This window comes from Venturia canescens, chromosome 1, assembly GCF_019457755.1.
Source record: "Venturia canescens isolate UGA chromosome 1, ASM1945775v1, whole genome shotgun sequence".
NCBI classification, from domain to species: Eukaryota; Metazoa; Arthropoda; class Insecta; order Hymenoptera; family Ichneumonidae; genus Venturia; species Venturia canescens.
The window spans coordinates 8,321,709-8,345,158 of record NC_057421.1 but is presented as its reverse complement, the minus strand read 5'-3'; the positions used below and the strand labels follow the sequence as shown (position 1 = coordinate 8,345,158).

The 23,450-nt window shown below is 36.9% G+C and overlaps 4 protein-coding genes and 2 long non-coding RNA genes across 11 annotated transcripts in view; 3 read left to right on the top strand and 3 right to left on the bottom strand.

Moving 5' to 3' along the window:
* The window catches only part of LOC122408755 (uncharacterized), a 36,113-nt gene extending 26,367 nt beyond the window's left edge, over positions 1 to 9,746 (top strand). Inside the window, exons 3-7 of one of the 2 annotated variants that reach the window (XM_043415771.1) lie at positions 1,246 to 1,356; positions 1,634 to 1,771; positions 2,048 to 2,145; positions 3,428 to 3,593; positions 8,365 to 9,746. In XM_043415771.1, the coding sequence (XP_043271706.1) occupies positions 1,246 to 1,356; positions 1,634 to 1,771; positions 2,048 to 2,145; positions 3,428 to 3,593; positions 8,365 to 8,468 (617 nt within the window). In that variant the 3' untranslated portion in view covers positions 8,469 to 9,746. Of the gene's footprint in view, positions 1 to 1,245; positions 1,357 to 1,633; positions 1,772 to 2,047; positions 2,146 to 3,427; positions 3,594 to 3,898; positions 4,065 to 8,364 lie in introns of both variants that reach the window. The other variant, XM_043415760.1, reaches the window with a different exon arrangement.
* LOC122408764 (uncharacterized) lies at positions 116 to 8,447 on the bottom strand. 3 transcript variants are annotated; one of them, XR_006260523.1, is made up of 3 exons: positions 8,334 to 8,447; positions 7,792 to 8,147; positions 116 to 1,013 (listed from the first exon to the last, which is right to left on the bottom strand). It is a non-coding gene; the product is annotated as an uncharacterized lncRNA (long non-coding RNA). The 3 variants fall into 3 exon arrangements; XR_006260524.1 differs by lacking the exon at positions 116 to 1,013 and adding an exon at positions 4,062 to 4,368; XR_006260522.1 differs by lacking the exon at positions 116 to 1,013 and having other exon boundaries at positions 7,770 to 8,147.
* Positions 9,747 to 9,803: 57 nt separating the features above from the next.
* On the bottom strand, positions 9,804 to 10,740 carry LOC122408771 (uncharacterized). Its single transcript, XR_006260525.1, has 2 exons — positions 10,449 to 10,740; positions 9,804 to 10,357 (listed from the first exon to the last, which is right to left on the bottom strand). It is a non-coding gene; the product is annotated as an uncharacterized lncRNA (long non-coding RNA).
* Positions 10,741 to 10,813: 73 nt separating this feature from the next.
* Positions 10,814 to 13,295, top strand: isoQC (iso Glutaminyl cyclase). Its single transcript, XM_043415747.1, has 6 exons — positions 10,814 to 10,972; positions 11,204 to 11,347; positions 11,646 to 11,915; positions 12,104 to 12,262; positions 12,378 to 12,609; positions 12,857 to 13,295. The coding sequence occupies exons 1-6, from the start codon at positions 10,820 to 10,822 to the stop codon at positions 13,006 to 13,008; spliced, it is 1,110 nt and encodes a 369-aa protein (XP_043271682.1). The 5' UTR covers positions 10,814 to 10,819; the 3' UTR covers positions 13,009 to 13,295.
* Positions 13,296 to 14,195: 900 nt separating this feature from the next.
* Positions 14,196 to 22,663, top strand: Nup160 (nuclear pore complex protein Nup160). 2 transcript variants are annotated; one of them, XM_043432317.1, is made up of 12 exons: positions 14,197 to 14,411; positions 15,170 to 15,601; positions 15,900 to 16,429; positions 16,578 to 17,381; positions 17,477 to 17,910; positions 17,995 to 18,219; positions 18,305 to 18,987; positions 19,092 to 19,619; positions 20,072 to 20,238; positions 20,424 to 20,657; positions 20,950 to 21,055; positions 22,174 to 22,663. In XM_043432317.1, the coding sequence occupies exons 1-12, from the start codon at positions 14,327 to 14,329 to the stop codon at positions 22,188 to 22,190; spliced, it is 4,245 nt and encodes a 1,414-aa protein (XP_043288252.1). In that variant the 5' UTR covers positions 14,197 to 14,326; the 3' UTR covers positions 22,191 to 22,663. The 2 variants fall into 2 exon arrangements, with proteins under 2 accessions (XP_043288244.1, XP_043288252.1); XM_043432309.1 differs by having other exon boundaries at positions 14,196 to 14,411; positions 20,950 to 22,663.
* LOC122418240 (uncharacterized) lies at positions 20,280 to 23,445 on the bottom strand. Of its 2 annotated transcripts, XM_043432373.1 has the most exons (5): positions 23,299 to 23,445; positions 22,751 to 23,012; positions 22,093 to 22,227; positions 21,335 to 21,423; positions 20,280 to 21,263 (listed from the first exon to the last, which is right to left on the bottom strand). In XM_043432373.1, exons 2-5 carry the CDS (start codon positions 22,764 to 22,766, stop codon positions 21,150 to 21,152), a joined length of 354 nt encoding a protein of 117 aa, XP_043288308.1. In that variant the 5' UTR covers positions 22,767 to 23,012; positions 23,299 to 23,445; the 3' UTR covers positions 20,280 to 21,149. The 2 variants fall into 2 exon arrangements, with proteins under 2 accessions (XP_043288308.1, XP_043288300.1); XM_043432365.1 differs by lacking the exon at positions 23,299 to 23,445 and having other exon boundaries at positions 22,751 to 23,156.
* Between the last annotated feature and the right edge of the window lie 5 nt (positions 23,446 to 23,450).

Here is a 23,450-nt window from a genome sequence, read left to right as displayed (position 1 = left end):
AAAATGACTTTTTTAAAATTTTTTGAAAAACACAAAAAAATTGAAAGAATGAGAACAAAAATTTCGTAATTTTTGAAGTTTTGAGAAGATTTGCGTTTGACCGTTTTGCCCCGGTATTCCCTGTATGTTTACACTCACACGCGCATCGATCGAGATAATTGTTCATCAGCATGCTTCAGAAATGAAACGAATTACGACGGAATAGCGTCTTTTGCTATTAAGACACGAATTGCGAGTTTTCGTAATCCCTGTTGCATTATTTTCTGTTCGTGTATGTTCATTGAATAATTGTTAGATTGTTTGAACTCTAAACGGTTGCAGTTATTAAAAGCTTTCTCAATCGTCGCCTGGGGAATATCTTCCGGCATGTGTGATCAAAAAAGAAGACGAACGAAGAAAAAACATTCGTGAATCCTCCAATTTTTTACGTCACGATTCATTCGTGTATGTTGAAACACTGCAAATTGAAAATTATGGAGGAAAACGAATAGGAAAATAAAACATTTATTTTTCGTTCTCATTTTTATGAGTTTTTATAATACTTGAAAAATGCTGCTCTTTGTACCATCCACGAAGAATTGTATTTTGTTCGATGAAGCGTAAAAAAGCGAATGTCTGGGATTATTTGTGTTTATTGATCATGTTTGACGACGAAAACATTCAATTATTTTTTGCCTGCTTTCTTCAATATTTCAATAGTGCAAATATTGTTGGTTGTCGACTCTGGTTCTGAGAGCCTGACACATTCGCATGCTCAATTCATATTTCAACATAATTCGCGTTTCTGTTACTGGTCCCATCCAAGAAAGTCGACTCGTACCGTTCATTATCGGCGAGATCTTTCTTTCTCCTTTTTCTTTCGTCGTGTCAGGATGAACTTAGAATGTTTAATGACGCAGAGAACGGGGGACGCGTGTATCAGCGTAGTATGGGTGCCTCGGAATATTCTTTTTTCTTTCTCGTCACACTTGACATCCTTTTCTCCTTAACGCGATGTTCCCTCTCCTTGTTCCCTGAAAATACACATTTTAAAAGGCGTGTCTCGTTCAATTGGCGAGCACAATGAACAAGGTCGTTCAACGACATTCGTTTCGTCGGTATCGCCCAAATTATGATTTTTTAACTATTTTTCATTCGTGTTTGCCTTCATTCTCTTGACTTTTCACTTCTCTTCCTGGAAATAAACATTTCACTGTGTCTGCTGTGGCGATGTCTAATTTTTTGAACTTTATATTTTGCTTACAGTTGAAACGTATCTCAGTCCGGTCGAAACTCACTGCATGAACATCGATTACTTCATACCGGATGAGGATAACGAAACGAGGGGCTTTTCCGAAGATGCGACAGCGAGACTTCGTAAGATGTTTTTATTCGTGAATAAATCATTTTATTTTGAGACGCAATTTGGTGCAAGGGCTTCCACCACTCCCTTCGACGATACAGATTTTCACATGATTTCGATCTCAATGTATCGAAAATACCCAAAGAATAAGGACTTTGAAAAAATTTTTTGTAAAACTGTAGAATTATTGGAAATTCGTTGAAAAACTATGCAGAAACGAATGTTAGAGATATCAAAGATTCGATGGAAAATAATGCTACGGAACTCAACTGCAATCGACCTTTTTTTCAGACATGGGAAGATCGGCAATCGCTCTCTTCATGGTCAGTTTTCTGGCCATTTTCTCAGCGTTCTGGACCGGTGTTGTTGGATGCTGGAGAAGATCACCTGGGAATATCACCGCGACTGCGATACTCATGCTGTTTGCTTGTAAATATATTTTTCGATTGAAAGATATCAAGTGTGAGAAGTCGATTAGAAACGGTTGAATGCAGGAGCTGAAGTTCTCAGCGTTCGATCAGCTCGAGCGCTGCTGCACGTTTGCCTAAGTTTTTCAGTCTACGACTGTTTTTTATTTTTTTATTATCCCATGAGATGATTTTTCCATTTCAAATGTAATTTCGCATTATTATTTATCGAGTAAGTGACAAACTGTGAATGGAAGGTTGGCAGATTGAGGATTAAAGAAATTTTGTCGTTTTGTAGGTTTGCTGAGTGCAGGTGGAATGGGACTTTGGCACGGAGTCGAGTACTACGAGAAGGAAAAGATAGTTGGCGAAGAATATTATCAACAATGGAGTAACGTGAGTTTCCGTGGAATATTCTCAAGCCAATTGCATTTCGTCCTTTTTCCAATAACGAAGCTATCAAATATCGCTTTCTCCGGTCGGTTGCTGAAAGACAAAAACAACGAAAGGAGAGAAAATATGTGTGGGGATGTTTCCTCGTGAGATTTAGATAGTAGATGAACTGGTGGGTAGAATAGAATAAAAAGAAGAGTCGATAGAAATTTTCCCATGGTAAAATATATAGGAGGGCATCGGTGAAGCGGGACGAAACGCATTCAGCACAACTGTAAACATCGGAAATCTCTGTTGGGCCTTCGTTCTTCGTGCATTGTGAATTCTCACGTTTCATTGCTTTACACTGCTCTCTCAAGAAATTGCATATTTTCTCTGATTTCGTTGTGATAGCCCAGAAAAAACAACTTTCCATTTGTAAACGGCATTGTGTACTTGATTATTCAAATATTCACCGAAACGGTCAATTGATTACGTATCCCCTTCCGGCAAACTTCCACCTTTCGATTTATTTCCAGAGGTATCCGTCAAGAAAAGTCTTGAGGAGTGAAAGAAAGTATTCGTGGAAATTGGAGCAACGATGGATCCGTTTGTTTTTTATTATTTCGTTGTTAAAACTTTCATTCTTTTTAGGACAATCTATCCAGTCGATTAATGCTTAGAAAGGACTCTTTAAATCTAATGTTCGAGACTCTTCGCCATTGCTGGAACGGATTTTTATCTAATTTTATTATTTCTTCAGGTTTCCCAACGAGATTTACTAGAGTTAGTCCACCAGGGGAGCGAGGACAATCGAGCTGGACTTGGAGGCGATTAATACTACTTTTAATTGACGCAGGAACATTTTGCTTTCCTCAATATTTGTGCTAAAAAAACTCATTTCACTAACGAATGAAATTCTTTACTTTTTTGTCCGTTCGGCTCGCTGTCAAAATTTCCATAGTCAAAAATTTTACAATGATTTTGGTCTCAATTATTTTTTTTTATTTTCCGATCCGCGTTCAATGACTAGGGTTGGGATCCCAGTGAGGTAAAATCCATTGGAATTCAATAACGGGACGGTAATTTTTTCCAAATTTCCAAACAATCGAGAGGTTCAGCCTCGAAGTTCATTTTCGACAGCATTGTCAAGAACGAATTTTTTAAATTCATAACTGTAACCCGGAAAAATCGATGAAAGAGGTGAAATTTTTGGGAAGGAAAAAACGATATTTTGTTTGAACGGTGCGACGTTGAGCTCCATTACGTTGAGTAACGAGCCAGAAATAACTGAATTTTTCGACAGGTTTTGAGGGACAACGCTGCGCAGTGGTACGACTGGTCATTCTATTTAGCGTGGTTGGGAGTCGCAACTTGTTTGGCGACAATGACACTGTTCCTGATAGCAGCGACTTGTCTGAGACGCGAGCGAGCCCGTGAACAGGCGCAAAATGTTCAATACATAATGCCAGGTGAAGAAAAACAATGGAGAACAATTGAATTTAACTAATCTTCGCTTTTCGTTTCTTTTTCTTTTTTTTTATATGGGCAACGATCATGGGCAACGTTACAAAAAAATGGCGACTCGGTGACGACGAACAAACAAATGAAAAAAATGAAAAAAAAAAAACAAACAAACAAACAATTTGCTTTGGGGACACACCTACGCGGGCACATTCGCAATACCGGGGCCTCGCTACCTTCGTAAACACACGAAAATCGGCGCTTCTTATCTTCCTGTACGGGGACCATCCTCTTCTCATCTTCGCTCATAAAGGTCCTCAAGGATAACGCGCTAATCTCGTACGACTGGTCGTACGTGGTTGCTTGGGTCGGCGTCGGTTGGTCGCTCGTCAGCGCAATATTGTTTAGCGCTGCTGCGATTTGCTTGAGGGGCGAGAGAATGCGCGACGAGGCCATGAACATGCAGTACCTCATGCCTGGTACATACAGTAACCACATACTTGCTTCTACTAACTTTTTTTATAGATTTTTTAACAGCCCATTTTATTTTTACGTTGTATAATTCAGCATTTTTTATTCGGTTATGAATAATTCCTCCGTATCGTCACAGGTCAGATGATGATTTACTCGATACAGCGAATGTTCGAACGCACGTCATCCAAAGTTCCAAATTTTTATCTCCAATACCGCTGCAAATAGGTTGAATGAAAACAGAGATTTTGCCAAAGGAACTCAGCTCGTTGGCGCAATGATACAAAGTTTTTCTAGCTCTCACTGTTTGACCTGTGACCATAGAACAAATTTATCTTCATTGTTTATTGTCGAGCCTTTTAACGGAGGTCGTTAAATGTTCAACAGAGCTAAGAGACGAGTACGCGAAGATAATCCATTTAAACTAAAACACTTTATGATTATTTTCCAATCAAGTGGTGCAGTCTAGAAATAATGAATGACGTCAAATATTGCACTACGAGAATAATGTTGAGCTACTAAAGTCAAGATTTGCAATCTTTGTTCGTGACTGTATTTCACACTCATTTTGCAACTTTCTAATCGTTCACGGGTACTGATAAATTCTCAGGAATATATCGTAAAAGAATTTGAAAAAATGGATAAATGATTTAATCATCAATGTAAATTGTGCAGACGAGGATTCGCCATAAAATTAGATAACGAAACGTTGCGTCACTAACAGTATCAACGATTTAAGGAATAAAATACAACTGCGATGTACTCACTGTGGCACAAGTTCACTTAGTTTATCATAAATATGTTTTTTCACTAGAAAACCTATATTTTATGGAAATAATATGAAATAATATGGCAAAGGAAAACAGAATACGAGTGACTTTGTTAATGAGCGATCCGCGATAATCCGGAAGTGAAATAATAATACTTTTGAATATTTCATGATCCACATGAGAATGAAAGTACTAACGGGTGTATTGCGTTATTTAATTTCCGTGTCTCGACACTTCCGGCGTTGTGGACTCGCGATTTGCCACACTCGCTCGTTTTCCATTCGTTCCTTTTTCTCTGTATTATAATAATCTTGAGGAAACGGTCGCGCAAAAAATATTCACAGAAAATGAAAAACCGGTCAGTGACGAATTAACAGCTTGCTTAACGAGGGAATCGACCAATTATTTATTTTTCGACAAGTACCGATCGAGCCGAGGGTCGTTGTGAGCCCACTTTTAACCGTGTACATATTTATCGCGTAATCTGTTGGGAATTTGACAAGAGTATTTTTCACATTTTGGTACGAATTAACCATTAAATACGAAACTTGGTGTTTGGTTGAATTTTGCATCGTTGGAAACGAGCCTCGTTGAGGCAAAATAGCAATAAACTTGATGTAACGTTTCCAATGTAAGAGATGAAAATCCAAATTGCAAAACAGATAAAAATTTACGTTTGAGACAATCGTGTGACAAAGATTCGCATTCATTATCCAACGGCTCGGTCACAGCAGCAATGAATGATAAAACGAACCATGAAATTTGGAGTTTCCGTCAAAACCATAAAATTTTAAAGGGATAATGGTCCCCCTAACTCCGAATGCATCCCGCTTGCATTCGACGCGAATCACCGTAATGACCGAGTGCATAAAATTCAGTGAAAGGTGTACAGAAAAGAAATTTAATGCTCGAAACAATAACTTAAAAGAAGGATTGTAAAAACGTGACTGGACTCAACGCCCAAAGGCTTGCGTGAATCTTTATGCGAAGAATCCGTTCAAAATAATAAATTCGAAAGGAGACGAGTTTCACACTGCCACTGAAAAATAGCCTCGTTCGATATTCATTTTTCATAGCGCTATAGTACTTTTACTTTTTCCCTGGATTTTTTATTCCCTTGCTAAAGAGCCATCGTAGACTCACGCTCTGTTTGACTCGCTCTGCTCGCGGATTAGTATAATTTTGTCACGCTCTGACTGTGTGTTCTTCGTACATGCTGCAAATTCAATAGATTTTTGCGATACTCTAAACTCGTACTTTCTACAGAGCTCGTTCTCAGCTCTCCGCGATTCATTGATCTTCCAATCTAATATGATTTCCCTCGGTCAAGAAAAAATGATAAAAATTTACTCCGAGTTCGTGTGATCGATGGAGAGAGAAAGAGAGAGGAAAAGATAGAGAGAAACTTCGTGATAGTACGACTGCCAAGTCCGGCTCAGTCGAACGGGACGTTCGCGGTAAATTATCCACCGTCATTTCAGCTAAGTACCAGTCAGTGGGAAAGTGACATACTTGCCTGAATACCCGCACTCAAAGTCTCTTTTTCTCTTTATCCTTCTATCATCGACTTTGTATCTGACTTTTGTAGAAATGCGTATTCGCACGACCCTCATGCGAGACTAGCCAATCTTTTTTTCACCTCACTTCCGGTTACTTGGTTTTTTTTTGTACAGTTTAGATAAAAGAACATTGAGAAGGATTTTTTCTAATTGCATCGTTTGATCTAATTGAAAGGTCATGTACTTCGAGGCAACTATCGTACAGCATCCAAGTCAAATGGGAGTTAAATCTTTCCAATAGATTTATGTCAAGTCTAATGTGGATCAATATTGAAAGGGTCAAGCAAATTTCTACAAAGACACGTTTTTATTTATATTTTTTAAAACGAATGCGCACGTTTCAACTGATTGTAATAATTGTAACTTTTATTTCGTTCTTCAAGACTCGTCCTAATCTAATGGGAATCGAAAGTTCCAACTTTAAGAGTTGAAATTTTGAAATATGCTAGAAATAAACAGCGTGCATCTATTCTTGGAATTATTGTAGAATACACCGACCAGTTGTTGAGAAAATAATTAACGATAATCACATTTTTCGGCTCTCGTGGCAGGCACACTTCCTGTGCGACGATTTGGATTTCATGAAATAGGATCCTCCCAACTTTGAAGAGTCAAAATCGAGAATAAGAAAATAGAGTGTTTTTAGATATCAATGATGTCTTGAGAAAGCCTTGTTACCGGTGAAAATCACTTGGGAATGGAAAAAGAAAAACACTTATTTGAGGTTAACGAGTAATAAAGACAAACGGTGGAGCCAGCTGGTTTAAAATGTAGATATGCATACTCATATAAATAGAAAATGGCTGTTGTCACATTTCGTTTGACGATTTCACTACGAAAGTATTTAAACCGCTATAATTTTATTAAAAATTGATGAATCTCAGCAAATAAGTTAGACATAATTTTAATGATTGAGAGAATAAATTTTCATCGTTTCTTTCACTGTGTTGCGACTAATTGTTTGATCGAGGGGAAAAACTCTAGGATGAAATAAAGTTGTTATAATTTCCGAAGATACAAATTGAAGGAATTTGTGAATGGGATTCGTATCGTATGACTTGAGAGACAAGATAAGACTGGATTCATTAAAATCGGTAAACAAATGGATAATGTTCTTTTTTGAGGAATTTGTATCTATGAGTTGATGATGCTTTCGGAAAGCTATCGTCATTGATATTTTTTTAGGCCAAAAAGGCATTTTATTCCACAAATCACGTTTAACGTCTTCAATTAGTGCATTAAACTGAGCTTATGAATATCGTAAAATTTGAGCACTCGTTTGGCTAGCATGCAGTACAGTAGTTACCTTCACGCGCCGTAGCTGCTCACCGTTATTTTTAATATTCCTTGGAATGAAATGGAAAAAAAAGTTGAACATGCAAGATTCAAATTAATTATTTACTCACTCAAGTTTTAATTTCACGAGAATGATTTTGCTCCTTCTTGTTAAAATTGTCGTTAAAACACAACGCTGATCAATTTTTTATTTCGAGTGTCGAGAAATTATTCAAATTTTTTCGTTTTTTATTCACTTCGTATTTGCCCCGCGAAACTCGTGAAATCCAATAATCGCGTATGCCCACGCTCGACTTTCCTCCCTTTATCAATTTTTTTCCCTCGTTAATCCAGCCTCGCCAGAGTCTAAGAGCTTTTCTCCCCTCGGTTAGGTGATGAAATTTGCCAATGACGTAAACTCCGACCCATGTCTGCTCAGGAACAGCGAGAATGTGTTTTACGAAGAGGCTCCTGTCCGCCTTAACGCCTTAAAGAATCGTCATTTCTTTTTACTCTCGTTTCTATTTTTCGAGGATTAAAAATTTAAGAATTCAAGAAGAACAAACTTCAGCACTTTTTACAGAGAAAACTCGTTGCCAAATAATTTAATGAAAAATCCTTTTAAAAATTTTCATCCTCGCATAAGCTCGTTTAAAAAACTTTTCACGCGTACTTATCTCAACTATTGTTTTTCTTTTCCACAGTTTATCCGCAAAAGCAACAATACGCGTACGCGGGTTATCCAGCACCAGCTGCTTATCCAGGACCATATTATCACGGCTCGCAATACGGGCCTTATAATTACTGAAGCGAGAACTGGAAGATTGTACACGGCTGACCAACGTCTGTGGGAAGAGCGAAATAAACGAAGATAAAAATACGATTGAATAAACGTGACGGAGGGATAAAAAGTAGCGAAAAATCTTGATCTTCAAAACGAATATCATCGAGACTAAAAGAGATGAAGAATAATCAAACAAGAGCACGTGCACAAACACCATTTGCGTTCGTATGAATTCCGCTATGCGGAATTGGCACGGTAACGTTGTGAGCAGAGACTCACAAATGAGTGCATTATTAAAGCTTCTTTTTCCGGAGTCTAAAGCTCAAACGACGAAGGAAGTTCATTCGACATGCAGAAACACGAAAATTAAATGAATTCCACATGACTAAGGATCTGATTGAAAAATTCAGCTATATATATTTATAAATATATAGAAATTTGTGTAACTTATCAAATAATAATAATAATAAATAGTTATATAATTTTGTAACTTATAGAACTTATAATAAGATCTTCATTTTCTATGCGCATTCGAGCTAACTGGCTCCTCGGGTATTTAAAAGAAAAACACGAATTTTCAACATTTATGTTCGTCTTCGATTTCGAAAGAAACATACAAACTGCGTGTAGGAAATACGAGGAAGAGATCGATGATGGAAAATTGTATCATTTTATTGTTTGTTTTATAATATTTTTTTTTTTGAAAATCCGCAAGGCGGTGCTGCTCAAAATCCAACCATCTAATATACACGCCAATGCGTACGTATGCAAAACTACCAAACCGCGTGTTATGCATTTAATTTTATATTATATTTGAATATATATTTCTTTGCTAAAGACGAATAAAATAGTAACACAGCGTGCTGGTTCGTCATTGTCATTTCGTTTCATCTATTGTTCGTTTTGCGAGAAAAAATCAAGGAAAAAATCAATAAAATCCATAAACACATCTCAGACGAATCGTCATAACAATATTTAAGATTTACTTTGTACGAATCTAAGAAATATGCGACGCTCAAGTTTGCAACGTTAGAGTTCAACGAAGTGAACGAAAAAAAGATTTGTAATTCACCAATTATTTATTTCACGGTCATTGGTGTAGGTTGAAAAACTAGAAATTTCAAATTCGACAGGAAACAATATTGAAGATTTACTGAAATTATTTGAGAGATTTTTTTTAGATCATTTCGTTGGACTTCAACGTTGCAAACTTCAGTGTCATAGAAATATTAGATTGTTCGAATTTCTACTTGTTTTTCAGTCAATATACTGAAAGCGAATAAAAACCTTCCCTTTCCTTCATTTGTTTTTTTCTTCATCATTATTGCTTTTCCATTTTCTGTACTTCGGAGTTTTTTCTTTTTCTATCAATTACTCAAATGCGGGCATGCAGCGTAGCTACGTATTATACTATTTAATTTTTCACTTTAGCATTCGTATGCAACTACACTTGGCTCACACACTGAACTGACAAGGACTTTGGAGAAAGTTATCCGTTCGGATCTCCAAATAATTTTTTTACGAGCTCATCTCTTGTGACGAAGATTTTTCAAACTACATTGGTCCAGTCTATTGTTGGATGGTCTAGAAAAATATTTTTTATCTCAAGCTAAGTTCAAATACTCGAAATATTGGTTCACAAATGAGGCAGAGCTTATTCCAGAGATTTGTGATTTATCTTTTAAAAAGATTTTCCGGCTAACCGAAATGAGGGTAATGCGAAGTAAATATCAAATCTGTTTCGAGTAGTCACGATCGAAGAAAAATTCCGTGAACCCTGAACATTGAACGCTGTCCATCGAAATATCGCGGAAACATTTTTTCAATAAAGTTGCAAACGCGGCTTTCGTTGTAAAAAGTCTTGAAGCAAACTCGTTCGTGAATGCACTTGTTTTCCAGTCGCAACTGCGACTCTAGAAAATAGATGGAAAACAAAAATAATTTAACAGTCGGTGATCACGTATTTCTAATTATTAAATTGGCGACACTTCCGTTGCAACCCACCTGACGTTGTTTATATTGTATTGTGAAAAAAATTCCAGCCGCACTCTCATTAATTAATTACACACTCAATAGTTTCATGATTCGTCATAGTCACAAGTTTACAAGGTCACTGAAAATTTCTGCTTTTCGTAATTATGCAGGAACGTAATGGAATAATATTTTTTGACATTTATTTTCACCAAGAGCCGTCACTTCATATTAACAATTGTTGCGAGAATGTGGGATCACGTGGTGTCTTCTCCTTTCATTTATATTTGTTTCTATTTAAATATATTTTTATATATAGTTTCACTGAGGCATAGTCAGTACAGCGAGCTGCTCTACAGTTTTGCAGCAGGTCAGTATGGAACGGCGCAACGGTATTGAGTGTCATGCTGCCCCTCTCGTCAGTTCAGTATCTCCGCGACTCTCGTTCGAGTAACATCATGGTCTCGTCAATGATGAGGCTCTGCCTCACCATTTTAGTTCCTTGTATTACTGCTCAGGAAACATATGTAACTAACTCTCCACTCAGAACCGAAAGAGTGAGTATGCTAATAAATTTTTAATCTGAATATTTATTATTTTTCCGGTACTTTTTACGTGCGAGCATTAAACGTTTTGCTGGACAACACTGACAAACATCAGTTTACTTATTCTCGTGGACCGATTACGAAATACTACATTTTTCGCTATAAGAAATGTTCACTTTTTTTAAAGTTACAATAACATTGAGATAACCTACGAGTTTTTATTAATTTTTTTCGTGTGTTCAGATTTTGCATTCGGCAAGCGATCTTAATGAAAATCAGCTGGCCAGAATCGCTGGAATGACAAATATACGACACATGAACGAGGTTCTCGATAAAATATGTATTCCACGAGTTGTTGGTAGTTCTGGACATAAGAAAGTGAAAAAAGTAAGTACGTATTATTACTCTATTTCTACAACTGTCAAAGTATTTGAAATATTTCTGTTTTTATATTATTTCCAATGAAAATTCATTTTTTAACAAGAGTGACAAAATTCTAAAAATCTTTGTTTTTTTTTACAAAAATAATGTTGCAGTATAAAGTTTAAAAAAATATTTTATTCTAAAACCAATACAAAAGGTGTAAGAATTTTTGTTTGTTATATGCTTTCATTCCAGCCTCTTCAATAAAATTTCTTTTCAGATGAATGTGCAATCTTTAAAAATGCACTTTTTCTCCTTACAGTATTTGAAAGATTCCATGAAAAGTCTTGGATGGACTGTGGAAACTGACACTTTTACAGAGGAAACACCGAATTTAGGTATCTTGGAATTTGAGAATATCATTGCCAAACTGGATCCTGAAGCTAAACGCTATCTTGTTTTGGCCTGCCATTATGACTCTTTGTACACCAGAGAGGGCAACTTTGTTGGTGCTATTGACAGCGCTGTTCCATGCGCACAACTTCTTAACCTTGCAACTGTCATGCAAGAATCTTTGGGTTCTTTGAAAAATGTTAGTTTTTTATAACCATATTTATATAGTTTAAATTCCTGAATGGTATCTATGCTTTGTCGTTTCTAAAATTATCAAATTAGTTTGAAACTTAAGTTAACTATTAGTCGTATTGATTTCCAGGAAAAAAAATTTCTCAAAAAAATTCCTTCTCATTGTCATTGTTATACCGTTTTCCTTTCAAACAGAGTAACGTGAGTTTGATGTTCATTTTCTTTGACGGAGAGGAAGCATTCAAAAAATGGGGACCTTCGGATTCGATATATGGAGCCAGACATTTAGTCTCAAAATGGAAGGACATATCATCATACCGCTTGGATCCAAAAATGAGTGATCTGGATAGAATAGTGCGTTGATATAGAGTCCACTGTTGAATAAAAACACAAATTGAAATTATTTCATTTATCAAATTGCGAATAATTGCACAGTTTAAATTTCAAAATTTTTCATTTTATCTTGCAGGATATATTGGTATTGCTTGATCTCCTTGGATCATCCAACCCAATGTTTTACAACTATTTCAAAAATACAACACGTTGGTACTTCCAGCTTGTGAAAGCTGAGCGAGCTTTAGCCAGGATGCACAAGTTCCAGAACTATACATATGGATTACCAGAGCCTGAATATTTTAAAGCTTACCCTGAGCACGTCAGCTATGCTGTAGAGGACGATCATATACCATTTTTACGAAAAAGTATAACATATTAGAAATTTATCTATTATTTTTTCCGTTAGACTCGCATGAAATTTCTATGAGAAATTTTATGTGGAAATTTTATTGTTCGTTAATAATTCTTGATGAACCTCTAATAGTCATTTTATTTGAAGACTGGCATTACTTTTCTAGTAGAAATATATTTTTTAGTTCTACCAGTAAGGTGTTGTAATGAAAAATGAATTTTGTTAAAATTTCGTTTTAACAAAAATTCTGTATTTTTCAGACGTCCCAATCATTCATTTGATACCATATGGATTTCCATCTTTCTGGCATACGCCTGATGACAATCGAAGTATCGTTGACATGCAGACAACAGAAAATCTTAACAAAATATTGCGAGTTTTTGTCGCGTCTTATTTGCATTTGAACATCTGAACTCTTCAGTCGAAACAGCCTGATATTTTGAGCAAATAAAAACGAATAAAAACTGCCTATGATCTTTTGTTATTGGCATAGCAAAAATGTTTTCCAATTATGAATTATTTATATTTTCAACATAATTATGCACAAATTTTAAACTAAATGGGCCTGTGTGGAGAACTGTAAAATATGAGTCATCACTCCGTTCGATACTACATGAATCAATTGTGAATATATACATATGAATGAAATACATTGTAAATAAATAAATTATATTTTACTTGCCTTCATTTCGGCACTAATTTTAAGGTAATTCTTTCTATCGCCAGGCTTAGTTCATAAGATTTAAAAAAAAAAAATTTATGCTGTACTTAAACCTTTAATAAAGGGCTGTGTCAAATTTCAGGGTCGGTTATCGACCTAATTTCAGAGAAATATTAATTATTAAAATTGGTGGTTTTCGTGAAGGAATTTCAAAACGGCATACAAAAACCTAACTTCCGGTTGCTACAAAAGGGTATATTTGCCTAGAAATCCATAAAATTCCGGAAAAAACTGTAATTCATATACTTAACACTTGTAGTAATCTAATACTCCCAAAAAAAGTTGCCCTTATCGGCCTATTTTTTACGGAATATTAAGTTTAATTTAAACTTCCGGCATTGGATTTCCTACGACTCGCTATGATAAAGAGACATGACAGTAAGGCATCAGCTGAGTGTAGTCCTAACCTCAATTTGACAGATCAGCAGAAAAGAGGTTAAACCGGTTAAACACTCACGAGTGGTCGAGTAGAAAAAGACGGAGAGAACCGGTGTTGCCAAACGTAAGGGGATACTACGTGAATCGTTGGACTAACTTTTTTTTAATTTTTATAATTCAATACGAACATTCATTTGGGCGGGTTGTTCGAACTTCTAGGTAGCTTATCTGGCGGGTAAAAGCATTGACTTGTAGACCTTTAACTGTCAGATAGGCTTACCTAGAAGTTGGAACAACCCGCCCTAAATGAAAACTTTTGTATTATTATTTCTGTCACTTCCGATAATTATCTGATGAATTTTCGGCTACTTGACGATATAAAAGCCAAGTTTTCTTCTTTCGATATTATTTCCACCACACCCAAGGTTGGTGGATTGGTAGCATTGCATAGGTAAAAAAGTCATCTGATAGTGGTAACCGTGAAAATTCAGGTTTTTAAGGAACTAGCGGCATTAGCCGCAAACCCCGCTCAAAAATGTTCAACGGTTGTGTATCTTCGAATTCAAAGTCTTGTTAAAAACATAAAATATCGAAGAGATTTGTGTTTTTAAATATACATGTGAATAATAAAATGTTAGAATTTTCATTGGGATATCGTGAAGTGGTACCCGATCAGACATTGCCAGAGAAATGGAAGGAAATAACTCTAAATACCGGTAAGCGTCAAACAACATAACCTTGTTTCTGTGAACTGTGGATTTAATTACAAAAAATATAAAAAACAATGTATAAAATAATAAGTGTGCATACGTATATTCACAAGAGGAAACACTCTTCAAGATCCTTCTTTCACTGGTATTTTGGTATCCGGGGATCGTTCTTGTGTATCACTAAGCGTGCTTCCTTAACCCCAAAATCTTTAATCCTTTTTTCGCGCCACGATCGTCTTTCTTCCGATTTTTCATCAGTTTTTTGTACTTAGTGGGCGCACGCAAAACATCTTGCTATATGATTATTTTTATTATTTTATAAGAATCTATTTTCTCGATTAAAATTTTTTTTATCAAAGATATGTGTGTCTCGCATGCATTTTTCATAACGAACGTTTCGAAATTTATCATTATCGCTGTGATTCCGGTATTATTCTTTCGATTTTTTTCTCCCAAAATTTCGGCAGTATGAGTACATGATAAAGTTACTTGAAAACGTGGAATTTAACAAATGAATTAAGACTAAAGTAAAAGAATGTTCCAAAAGATTAAACTTACATACTTTTTAAGTCTAAACTTTGACATACCAGTTGATTTTCTTTCAATATTGTACAGTATATAAAAAATAGTTGGATATAAAAATTTAGGCAAATATACGACACACTTTAGGAAATTGAATGATATTTTTATTTGTTCAACAATGAATAATTTTGTATGCAATATTTTTATAAGAGAATTGTGTAAATTCTATTTTTTTTTTCTAGGTGGAAGTCAAAGTACTCTACAAGATATAAAAGTACCGGAAAGAGCCGGTGGCTATTCTTACAAGGATAATTCCAAACACTTCACTCGAAATCGTTTCATTTACTGGCGCATATGTCACGACGTCCTCGAATTAGTAGAACACAGTCTCGACATTAATCTTGCAAACTGCAAAGTTCGATACAAATTCACGGACACCCCTATTCTTGATGGAATATCCATTCATGAAACTGTCAATTCTGTGGTCATACTAGTTGTTACTGTTTCAAGTGTCCACAAGCTCACTTTCCCTCATCCCGACAAAGTTCATAAATCAGAACATCTGTTGGGTTCTCATCCTGAACTTAGCGTACAGTCAATTCTTGGTGAGGCATCTGTTCACACGGCTCGAGATCCTCATACTTTTCATGTTATTGCCAGTGCAGGAACTACTAGTAAGTCAAGATGATTTTCATCAAATTCTTGTAATTAACATGTGCATAGGTTTTGTGAAAAAAAAACTGTTCTGTACTTGATCGAATTCTTTCGTTGCAATCGACTTTGAAAATGAAATTTTTTTCAATTCCAGTTTTCTCAGATGAATCATTGTTTCGTTCAGTAGAGAAGTGTCACAAATCATCAATCATTGCACAAATTCGTGTCGAACATTTTTTATCTATAAAGTTTCAATTTTTTTTTTGTAATATGTTTTTTTAACATGATAATTTTTTATGATTATTTCGTTTGTCACAGATTCTCCAGTTCCACACGTAGCAGCGTCATGGCTAACTTTGCCTCACGAAGAAGCGCTTTTCGCGTTAGCTTACAATTCCGGGACGATTCTGGTTCTGCGTTTGGATACAGTAACGGGACTAGTGCACACGAGCGAACTCAAACAAGATTCTATAATGCCAAGATTTTTGAGCGGTATCGCGACAGCTTTTCGAGGGCGAAGCTCAGAGGGCCAAGTGGCAATGTCTCTCGTCATACACACTTGCGGCAATGACACTTATCTCTTCGCTCTATGCCGCGAGGGTAACGTCCGCATGTGGTCCTGTAACAAATCCCAATGCGTCGCAGTCGCTGACGTTGCAATCGACAATCGTGTCGCTTCCCAGGGTGCTCATGGTCACATACTACGAAAAGTACTTGGTTCTGATAACGAGCTTTATTTAGGCGCGTATCTGAAATTCGGGACTGGCTGCGAATTTAGTATTCTCAAGCCTGTACAAGATGCTGGACTATTCAAATTCGTTAGGACTTGTACTCTTTTTGCACCGGACGTAAGTATAAGTTCGAGAAATCACTTAAAAACTGATACTTTCTTATTTTTCCATACCAATTTTTGTTTTCTTACACCAAATCAATAATAATACTAAAGTAAAGGACAATCTTCAGAAAAGTGTATGTCTGTGTTTCTGAAAATTTCAGCAACACCTCGTTGATTTTGCTTTCACTCCAACTCGTCTCTGGGCTGTGTGGAGAACAACGGATATGGACACCGTTGCAGTGACTCATGCGCAGCTTCCTCTAAGCGGGGCACAAGTTAATTCCGAATGGGAAACCGCGATTCTCGAGCAACCTCCTGACCGTGATTACATCGTTAGTGATCCTGGCACCGATCCCCGTCAAGCTTACATCAATTACATCTTTCATCCTGGACAATTTTCACTAGCTGATATCACACGAGCTCTCAGTATTTATAGAAGATCGAACCTTATCGCTGACATGACTCTTTCACCCGCGATACTCAAAGAACGCGTCTGCATGGCCGTCGAAGCCGAGATACAAGCGGAAGTGATGGATTACGAATTGATGGACGAGGATTATCTCGAAATAGCAAATCGCTGTTGGTCCAAATTTTACTCTTGCGTTATACAGTATCACGTCAACGGGACGAGACCTGTTGGGCTACTTTTACTTCCGAGTGTTTACGGAATTGCTTTACTGAAAAAATCGTCCTTCTCTCTGCTTCGACCTATGGAAGCCTTGGAACATCTCATGCTTTCCAACGAAAAGTCCTACGCTTCAAGATTCAAATCTACACCTGTACTCTCCCAAGACGAAGACACTTGCCAGGATCTTATCACTTTAATGTCAGCTTTGGTTATGCTCGAAGAACAATTATCCGAAGAAGTGAAAACTGGCATGGAACGAGAATTATATCACCTACAGAGCCCCGATATTGTTGTCGAGGATTTGTTCTCGAGACTCGCCATAGAACCTGACGATCCTGTAAGCTTCACTTATTTTTCTTATTTAAAGTACTCTGGGATATCGATTTCTGTTGGTGAATTAGCGCGGAACTTATTTTTTATGTCTTTGCTTAGCTTTCAGATTTCGACTTCCAAATGGATTTGCATCACAAATTGGAAAACGTGAAGGACCCCTCGAGTGCCATGGGAATGTTGCTAGAAGCTTTGACCTACGATCTTGGTCAACCAAACAAAATGAAACTTGACATGGAACAAGAAGTCCCAAGCAGAATGCTTCTCAGTGTGAGCCACCTTTTCAGCAGCCAATTGGGAATATCGACCGTTGCGGAGAGCGTAGCGCAGATAACGCTTCTGCGATTCTCGATTTGTCGAGACCTACTGATCCTCCAACAAATCGTCCTTTCCCGACCTGAAGTTTTTGACTCTCAAGTTCTCCACGCGATTAAATCGTTTCTGGCTCCTCGAACCGTTGTACTTACTCAGGCTTACTATGTCGTCATGTGGATTTGCGAATCAACCGCGACTTGCACACCTCCTCAAGCCTTGCTGTAAGACTCCGTTCATTTGCTCCGTTCAAAATCTTTTACTTCGAGTACCTAGCGGTAACGTTTTCAGTTTAATCATTGTTCCAGTGAAACTAGCGTTCAGAGATTATCATCGCTGAAATTGACGGATTCTCGAGCAACGCTTGGAAACAGACAACAGAGATCGTTGTCGCTTTTAGAATTGTTTGTCCAAAGCGGTGGTGCGAAACACGCTCATACTTTGATGGCCCACGCGACGGATGTCGATCCGAGTGCTCTCACACCATGGCATTATGGGATGCTGACTCACGTGACGCTTATCGCTCAGCTAGTGTATCCTTTTTAGGTGACAACAGGCAAATGAATTATTATAAATCAAAAAGCTGAATGAAAAAATTCTTTAACTAAATTTTCGCAGTTGGCCAATTTCGGGTAATTTCATATTTCCTGAATGGTTACTCTCGAGTTGTCAATTTCTCCTGGTACAGGAATACGTAAGATTGCTCCGAACGTGGTGCGAATGGAACAGCGCATCAAGAAAATTCATACTCGCAGTTGCGTTGTTAGAAATGGGTGAAACCCGAAAGGCCTGCGACCACTTTTTACGCGCTTCCAACGGAGTTTTAACGGATTCTTTCCTAGCTGACGTGCTGCTCGAATCGAATGTGACGTCGGACAGTAACGCTCTCGTACAATATTACTTGAAAGTAATTGAATTATTCGAGCAACATAACGCCTCCGATTGTATAATCGAACTCGCAGAAACAGCGATCACGATTGCTTCGAAGGACGATCCGAATCTGCCAACACTTCATTCCATAGTATTTACTCAGCACCTTACTCTGGGCCACCACACAGAAGCATATCACTGCTTAAACGCTAATCCCGATGCTGCCAGACGCGCCGACTGTCTGCGTCAACTCGTTGTCACTCTCTTCGAGCGAAAAAAACTTATGGACCTCGTCTCGTTTCCTTACGTCGACATGTACGAGGATCTCGAGAGAATCGTCGAGGGCAGAGCTCGCAGCGTTGATCTTATGGAAAATAATTATTACAACTTTCTATACAGCTTTCACATTAATAAGGGAAATATGAGAAAAGGTAAAGTCGAATTTCGTGCATGTATTGAAAAGTGGATGAGGAAATAGAATAATATTCCTTCGAATACATTTTTTTTCTAAAATCTTTATTTTTTGAAATTTCAGCTGCTTCGGTGATGTACGAACAAGCAATGCGACTCAGCCAAGAGTCTCATTCGGCATCGATCATAGCACGACAATCTCAGTGCCTTTTGGCATGTATAAATTCGCTAAATCTCGTGAACGAGAAATACAAATGGATAGTAAGACCAGTCGTAGACAGTAATTATCCAGACGAATCGAATCCTAAGAAAAAACGGAGCATAGACGGTCGGGAAGTTTTACACTACAAAGTTAGAAAACAGGTGGAAGTTCTTGAACTTGCGGACATAAGGAAAGAATATTATTTGGTCGACGCGAGGCTCAAATTGTCGAAACTCAATTCGGAAATGCATACAGTCGCTCAGGCCTGCCCGTCGGAACTCATAGCGATCCTTTCGAGCGTTGGACTTTACACGACTGCCCTTCACTTGTGCGATCAATTCAACGTACCGAAGAGCTCCGTACTCGAAAATCTCGCGTCGCACTGTTTGAGATTGAGTGAACAAGAAGATCCTAATGCCTGGGATTGGCTCATACAAAATGATGTTTTCGGTAAGAAATTCTCCAATAAAAAATTGCACAATTGAAGGAATTGCACAGCTTTTCTTACGGATCATAATCTTTCAGAAATAATTGTTACTTCTTTCGCTCATACGAATAATTAAATTGCTGAATTTATATCAAATATGGAGTTCGCAGACCACGTAGGACGGTGTTTTTTTAGGTGTTTTCAAAATTTCAAAACGATCGAATGAATAGAAAATTTGTCTTGACAAGAATTCAAGATTTAAGATCACGCGAGCTCGATGCTTGGATTCAAGATTTGTGATATTTTGCCAACGCTCAGAATTTCCCTACTCATTCAAACGATTCAATCATTTTGACTGATTAAAACAGAATTTTCTTTAAAATGAATAGATGTTGGAATTGATTGGTAATTTTGACTGATTATGAGAAAATGATTTTTCAAAAAGTTTCTACTTTGCTCCCGTATTTTTTTACAGACATAAGTGGTTGCAGTTCGAACGTAGCTAACATCAGCTGGAGACTTTTGGAAAGGTTGACCTTGCTCCACGAGAAAAAAGACAGTAGCGAGCTCCACAAAGGCGTTGCCAGAAAATTACTTCACCGCGGAGCTTTTCTACCACAATGGCTCATGTCTTCTTACAAAGTAAGGAAATAATTTCCACCAAAACGTAGTAAAATCCGCAATTTTCATGAAAAGTACTCAACTGTATTTCATTCATCGATTTAATACCATTTGGTCGCAAAACATTATCCGATAAACTTAATGTACACAAATGTTAATTTTATGCATAACGAATATGAGATTGAGCATACTGATTTTCATCGCAGAAACGCAATCCCGCCGAGCTTCTTCGACTCCTGTTAAACACTGGTCGATTATTAGAAGCAACTGACTTAGCATTGGATTACGTGAACGCTGTTCTGGGCGAGGGCAAAGAGCATTTCGGGTTAGAAACTCCTCTGGTTTCTACCGCACCGGCGGTCTGGTTGCCGTACAACACACTAGAATTATTGTTGCTCGAGTTGGAACACGCGAGCAAAGAGGATCCCGTTTATATCGAGGTATAAAGGAAACGTTGACATCGTCAGAAAATTCATTCGGTGCTGTCTTCGTGCAAAATTTGGAACTTCATTAAAAAAAAAACCAATTCAATTTATCATTGAATTGGTTTTTCAGCTAAATTGATTTTTCATGATTTTCCATTACTATTGAAATTATTGAAATACAGAAATAATTTCTGTAAACATAAAAATTTCAAATACACCGACTTAATTCGTTGATCTACATTCATTAGTCCAAATTTAAGCGATGCCACTGAAAAATGAAAACCTTTTTTCAATTGTTCTTTTACAGAGTCACGATCGATTAAAGAAAACTTTGGATCACTATATCGATACTGTCGTTCGCGTTTCCACTGACATGATTCGTTACAAGGTCCAAAACGCTTATACAATTGAGAGTAAGTATTATCACAAAGTTTTTAAAACCTAACCACTAATGGGTATCAGCCGTTATTAATCATACGTGCTCTATTAATTCCTCCGTTCTATGGATCACGCGTAAATTGGCTTGTGATCAAGTGACATTAATATTATGAAGACTATTATTGTGCCGAGTATTCCCGTTACTACCGCTGCAACCATTTGAGGACATCTGTTGAACATCACCTAAAAACAAACACATTTACCAACCATTTGTACTCAATTATTTCATCTTTTTCTAATGTCTTTTCCTTTACCATTAACAGAACAACGAGCGCTGTTATGAAAATCGAACCAACTGGCAGCAACAACCACATTGCAGAATAGTGTCGTTGTAGTTCCGCCTCTATAAATCAATTCGAAGTATATAACGCACACAAATTCATTCGTCATTTCAATGAAATTAAGAAGGAAAAAATTCATTCTCATTTTAAAAAATATCTTTCACGACGTGACAATTATTAGTGATTGTTCATTTTAACAATCTTGAGTCTGATTTTTATTCATTTTTCTTTATCGGTCTACTTTTTTCTCATACATCAAATAGCAGCACTCGATACGAGAAATATTTCAGATTCCTTATGATGATTATAATACTATCATGGAATGAGTTTTATTTATTAATGTTTGAATTTGGTCAATTCTGTTATCACTGTTGAGTTACAAAACATTGGTCCAATTTTTCAACGAGGCGAAGGATCCAAAGATGAATCCAAGAAAAAATCTAAAAATTTGAGTAAAATAAAAATCTATCGTTTCTCTAATCTCTTATTACAAGTTTTGGGATTGCTTGGTGATTTATTTATTGTTTTAGGCATTGGAGGAATTTTTATTTGAAAAACCGAACCATTATTCGTTCTAGAAACTCGAATGAAAAACTGGCGCGATATTATTTTTAAAAAATCGTCAATTCGAATGATAAAAAATGCAAAATCACGCGATAAATCGGTGTGACATTTAAAGATACTGTAAATTGTTTTTATTCGTTTCAATATACTCATGAAATGTTAATAACCACTGCGAATCCACTGAACCAGACGTACTCCGTGCCCAGGAAAATGATAACTCGTTACATTTTGGCTATTTATGATTACAGAGGATAGAGATGTGTGACCATAATCGGTCTGAGTCTGCGGATCCAATCTGCCGCCTGAAATCAAATCGGAGCAAGATTGGGTATTATCATTACGAAATGTGCAGCAATGCCGTGCGAAAGTTCAATTGCTTCAATAGCAAATAAATCATGGAATACGTCGAGCTGCAGCTTCCCGGATGAAGAAACGAGAAAGGAAGAGAGTAACCTGGAAGGAAAGAATGAAAGGCGGGAAACTTCAATTGTGCCAATAGAATGAGTTGCTTAATTACCATTTTCTAATCCAAAAATCCCTATCAAGATTGTAACCCAATCAATCGCGAATTACTCCAGATCTTCCCGAAAAGAAATGAAGAGAAAAACGACTAAGAAACAACAAAACATGCACCAATCGTCCCGCCAGGTTTTTGTATAATTGTAAAGAAATATGACGTCAGTGACAACGTTAGTGAAATGTTATAATAAAAAAAGAGCCAAGAATTTGATAAAAATACTCCAGTTTTAACGATATTTCTTATTCGTCAGCGCAACGCGATTTTTGTATTTCGTCATACTGTTTTGTGCCACGATCGTAACTCACCCCAAATTATGTACATGATGAGAATTACTCGTGTCAGAAAGACAAATCCAATTTATCGTCCTGCATCGTAACATCCATAAATCACATGAACCCGAATTATTATAGTTCACAAAAATGAAGTGAATTTCAAAAATTTCTTTTTGGTTTTTATGCTTTATTCAATTTTGGAAGATGAACGCCCTGTTATAAAATTACGCACGGTCCGCCACACTATTTTCGTACCGCGAGTCGCTCGAACCCACGACGACGACTGCACACGATTCTTCATTATACCACAGAGAAAAAAAAACACAAGCAGAAGATAAATCCCAATGTCAAAGGTTGATCGCACTCGGTTCTTCCTTTATACACATCTTTATTTACAGTAAGTCATCTGTTCAGTCTTTATACATATTTAGTCTCGAGATTACAAGATTAAGGTGTCTACAGCGTCGTTTAGATAATCGGATTTTCGCTCAATTATCCATTAATTTGACTACGTCGCGAAAAATTTGCAATATTTTATATATATGTGCATACATTATCAAGACGTCCATATAGATACATACGTGAGATCAAATATTATGTCGTTCAATGAATCAGTACAACAACTTATTCAGTTGCAAAGTTATACAACATAGTTGAAAAACCTGGGAATTAAGATGGGGAAAAATTCACTGTAATGTGTTTTCCTATAAACCGCGATCTTTATAAATCAGCA

Coding starts and splice junctions, on each gene's coding strand:
- isoQC (XM_043415747.1), top strand. CDS start 10,820: ATGCTGCCCCTCTCGTCAGTTCAGTATCTCCGCGACTCTCGTTCGAGT. Junction 11,348..11,645: donor GACATAAGAAAGTGAAAAAA/GTAAGTACGTAT, acceptor TTCTCCTTACAG/TATTTGAAAGATTCCATGAA. Junction 12,263..12,377: donor TGAGTGATCTGGATAGAATA/GTGCGTTGATAT, acceptor TTTATCTTGCAG/GATATATTGGTATTGCTTGA.
- Nup160 (XM_043432309.1), top strand. CDS start 14,327: ATGTTAGAATTTTCATTGGGATATCGTGAAGTGGTACCCGATCAGACA. Junction 17,382..17,476: donor CCATAGAACCTGACGATCCT/GTAAGCTTCACT, acceptor GTCTTTGCTTAG/CTTTCAGATTTCGACTTCCA. Junction 17,911..17,994: donor ACACCTCCTCAAGCCTTGCT/GTAAGACTCCGT, acceptor TCATTGTTCCAG/TGAAACTAGCGTTCAGAGAT.
- LOC122418240 (XM_043432373.1), bottom strand. Junction 21,424..22,092: donor GGTTCAGTGGATTCGCAGTG/GTTATTAACATT, acceptor ATTGATTTATAG/AGGCGGAACTACAACGACAC. Junction 21,264..21,334: donor CGCTCGTTGTTCTGTTAATG/GTAAAGGAAAAG, acceptor GTTTGTTTTTAG/GTGATGTTCAACAGATGTCC.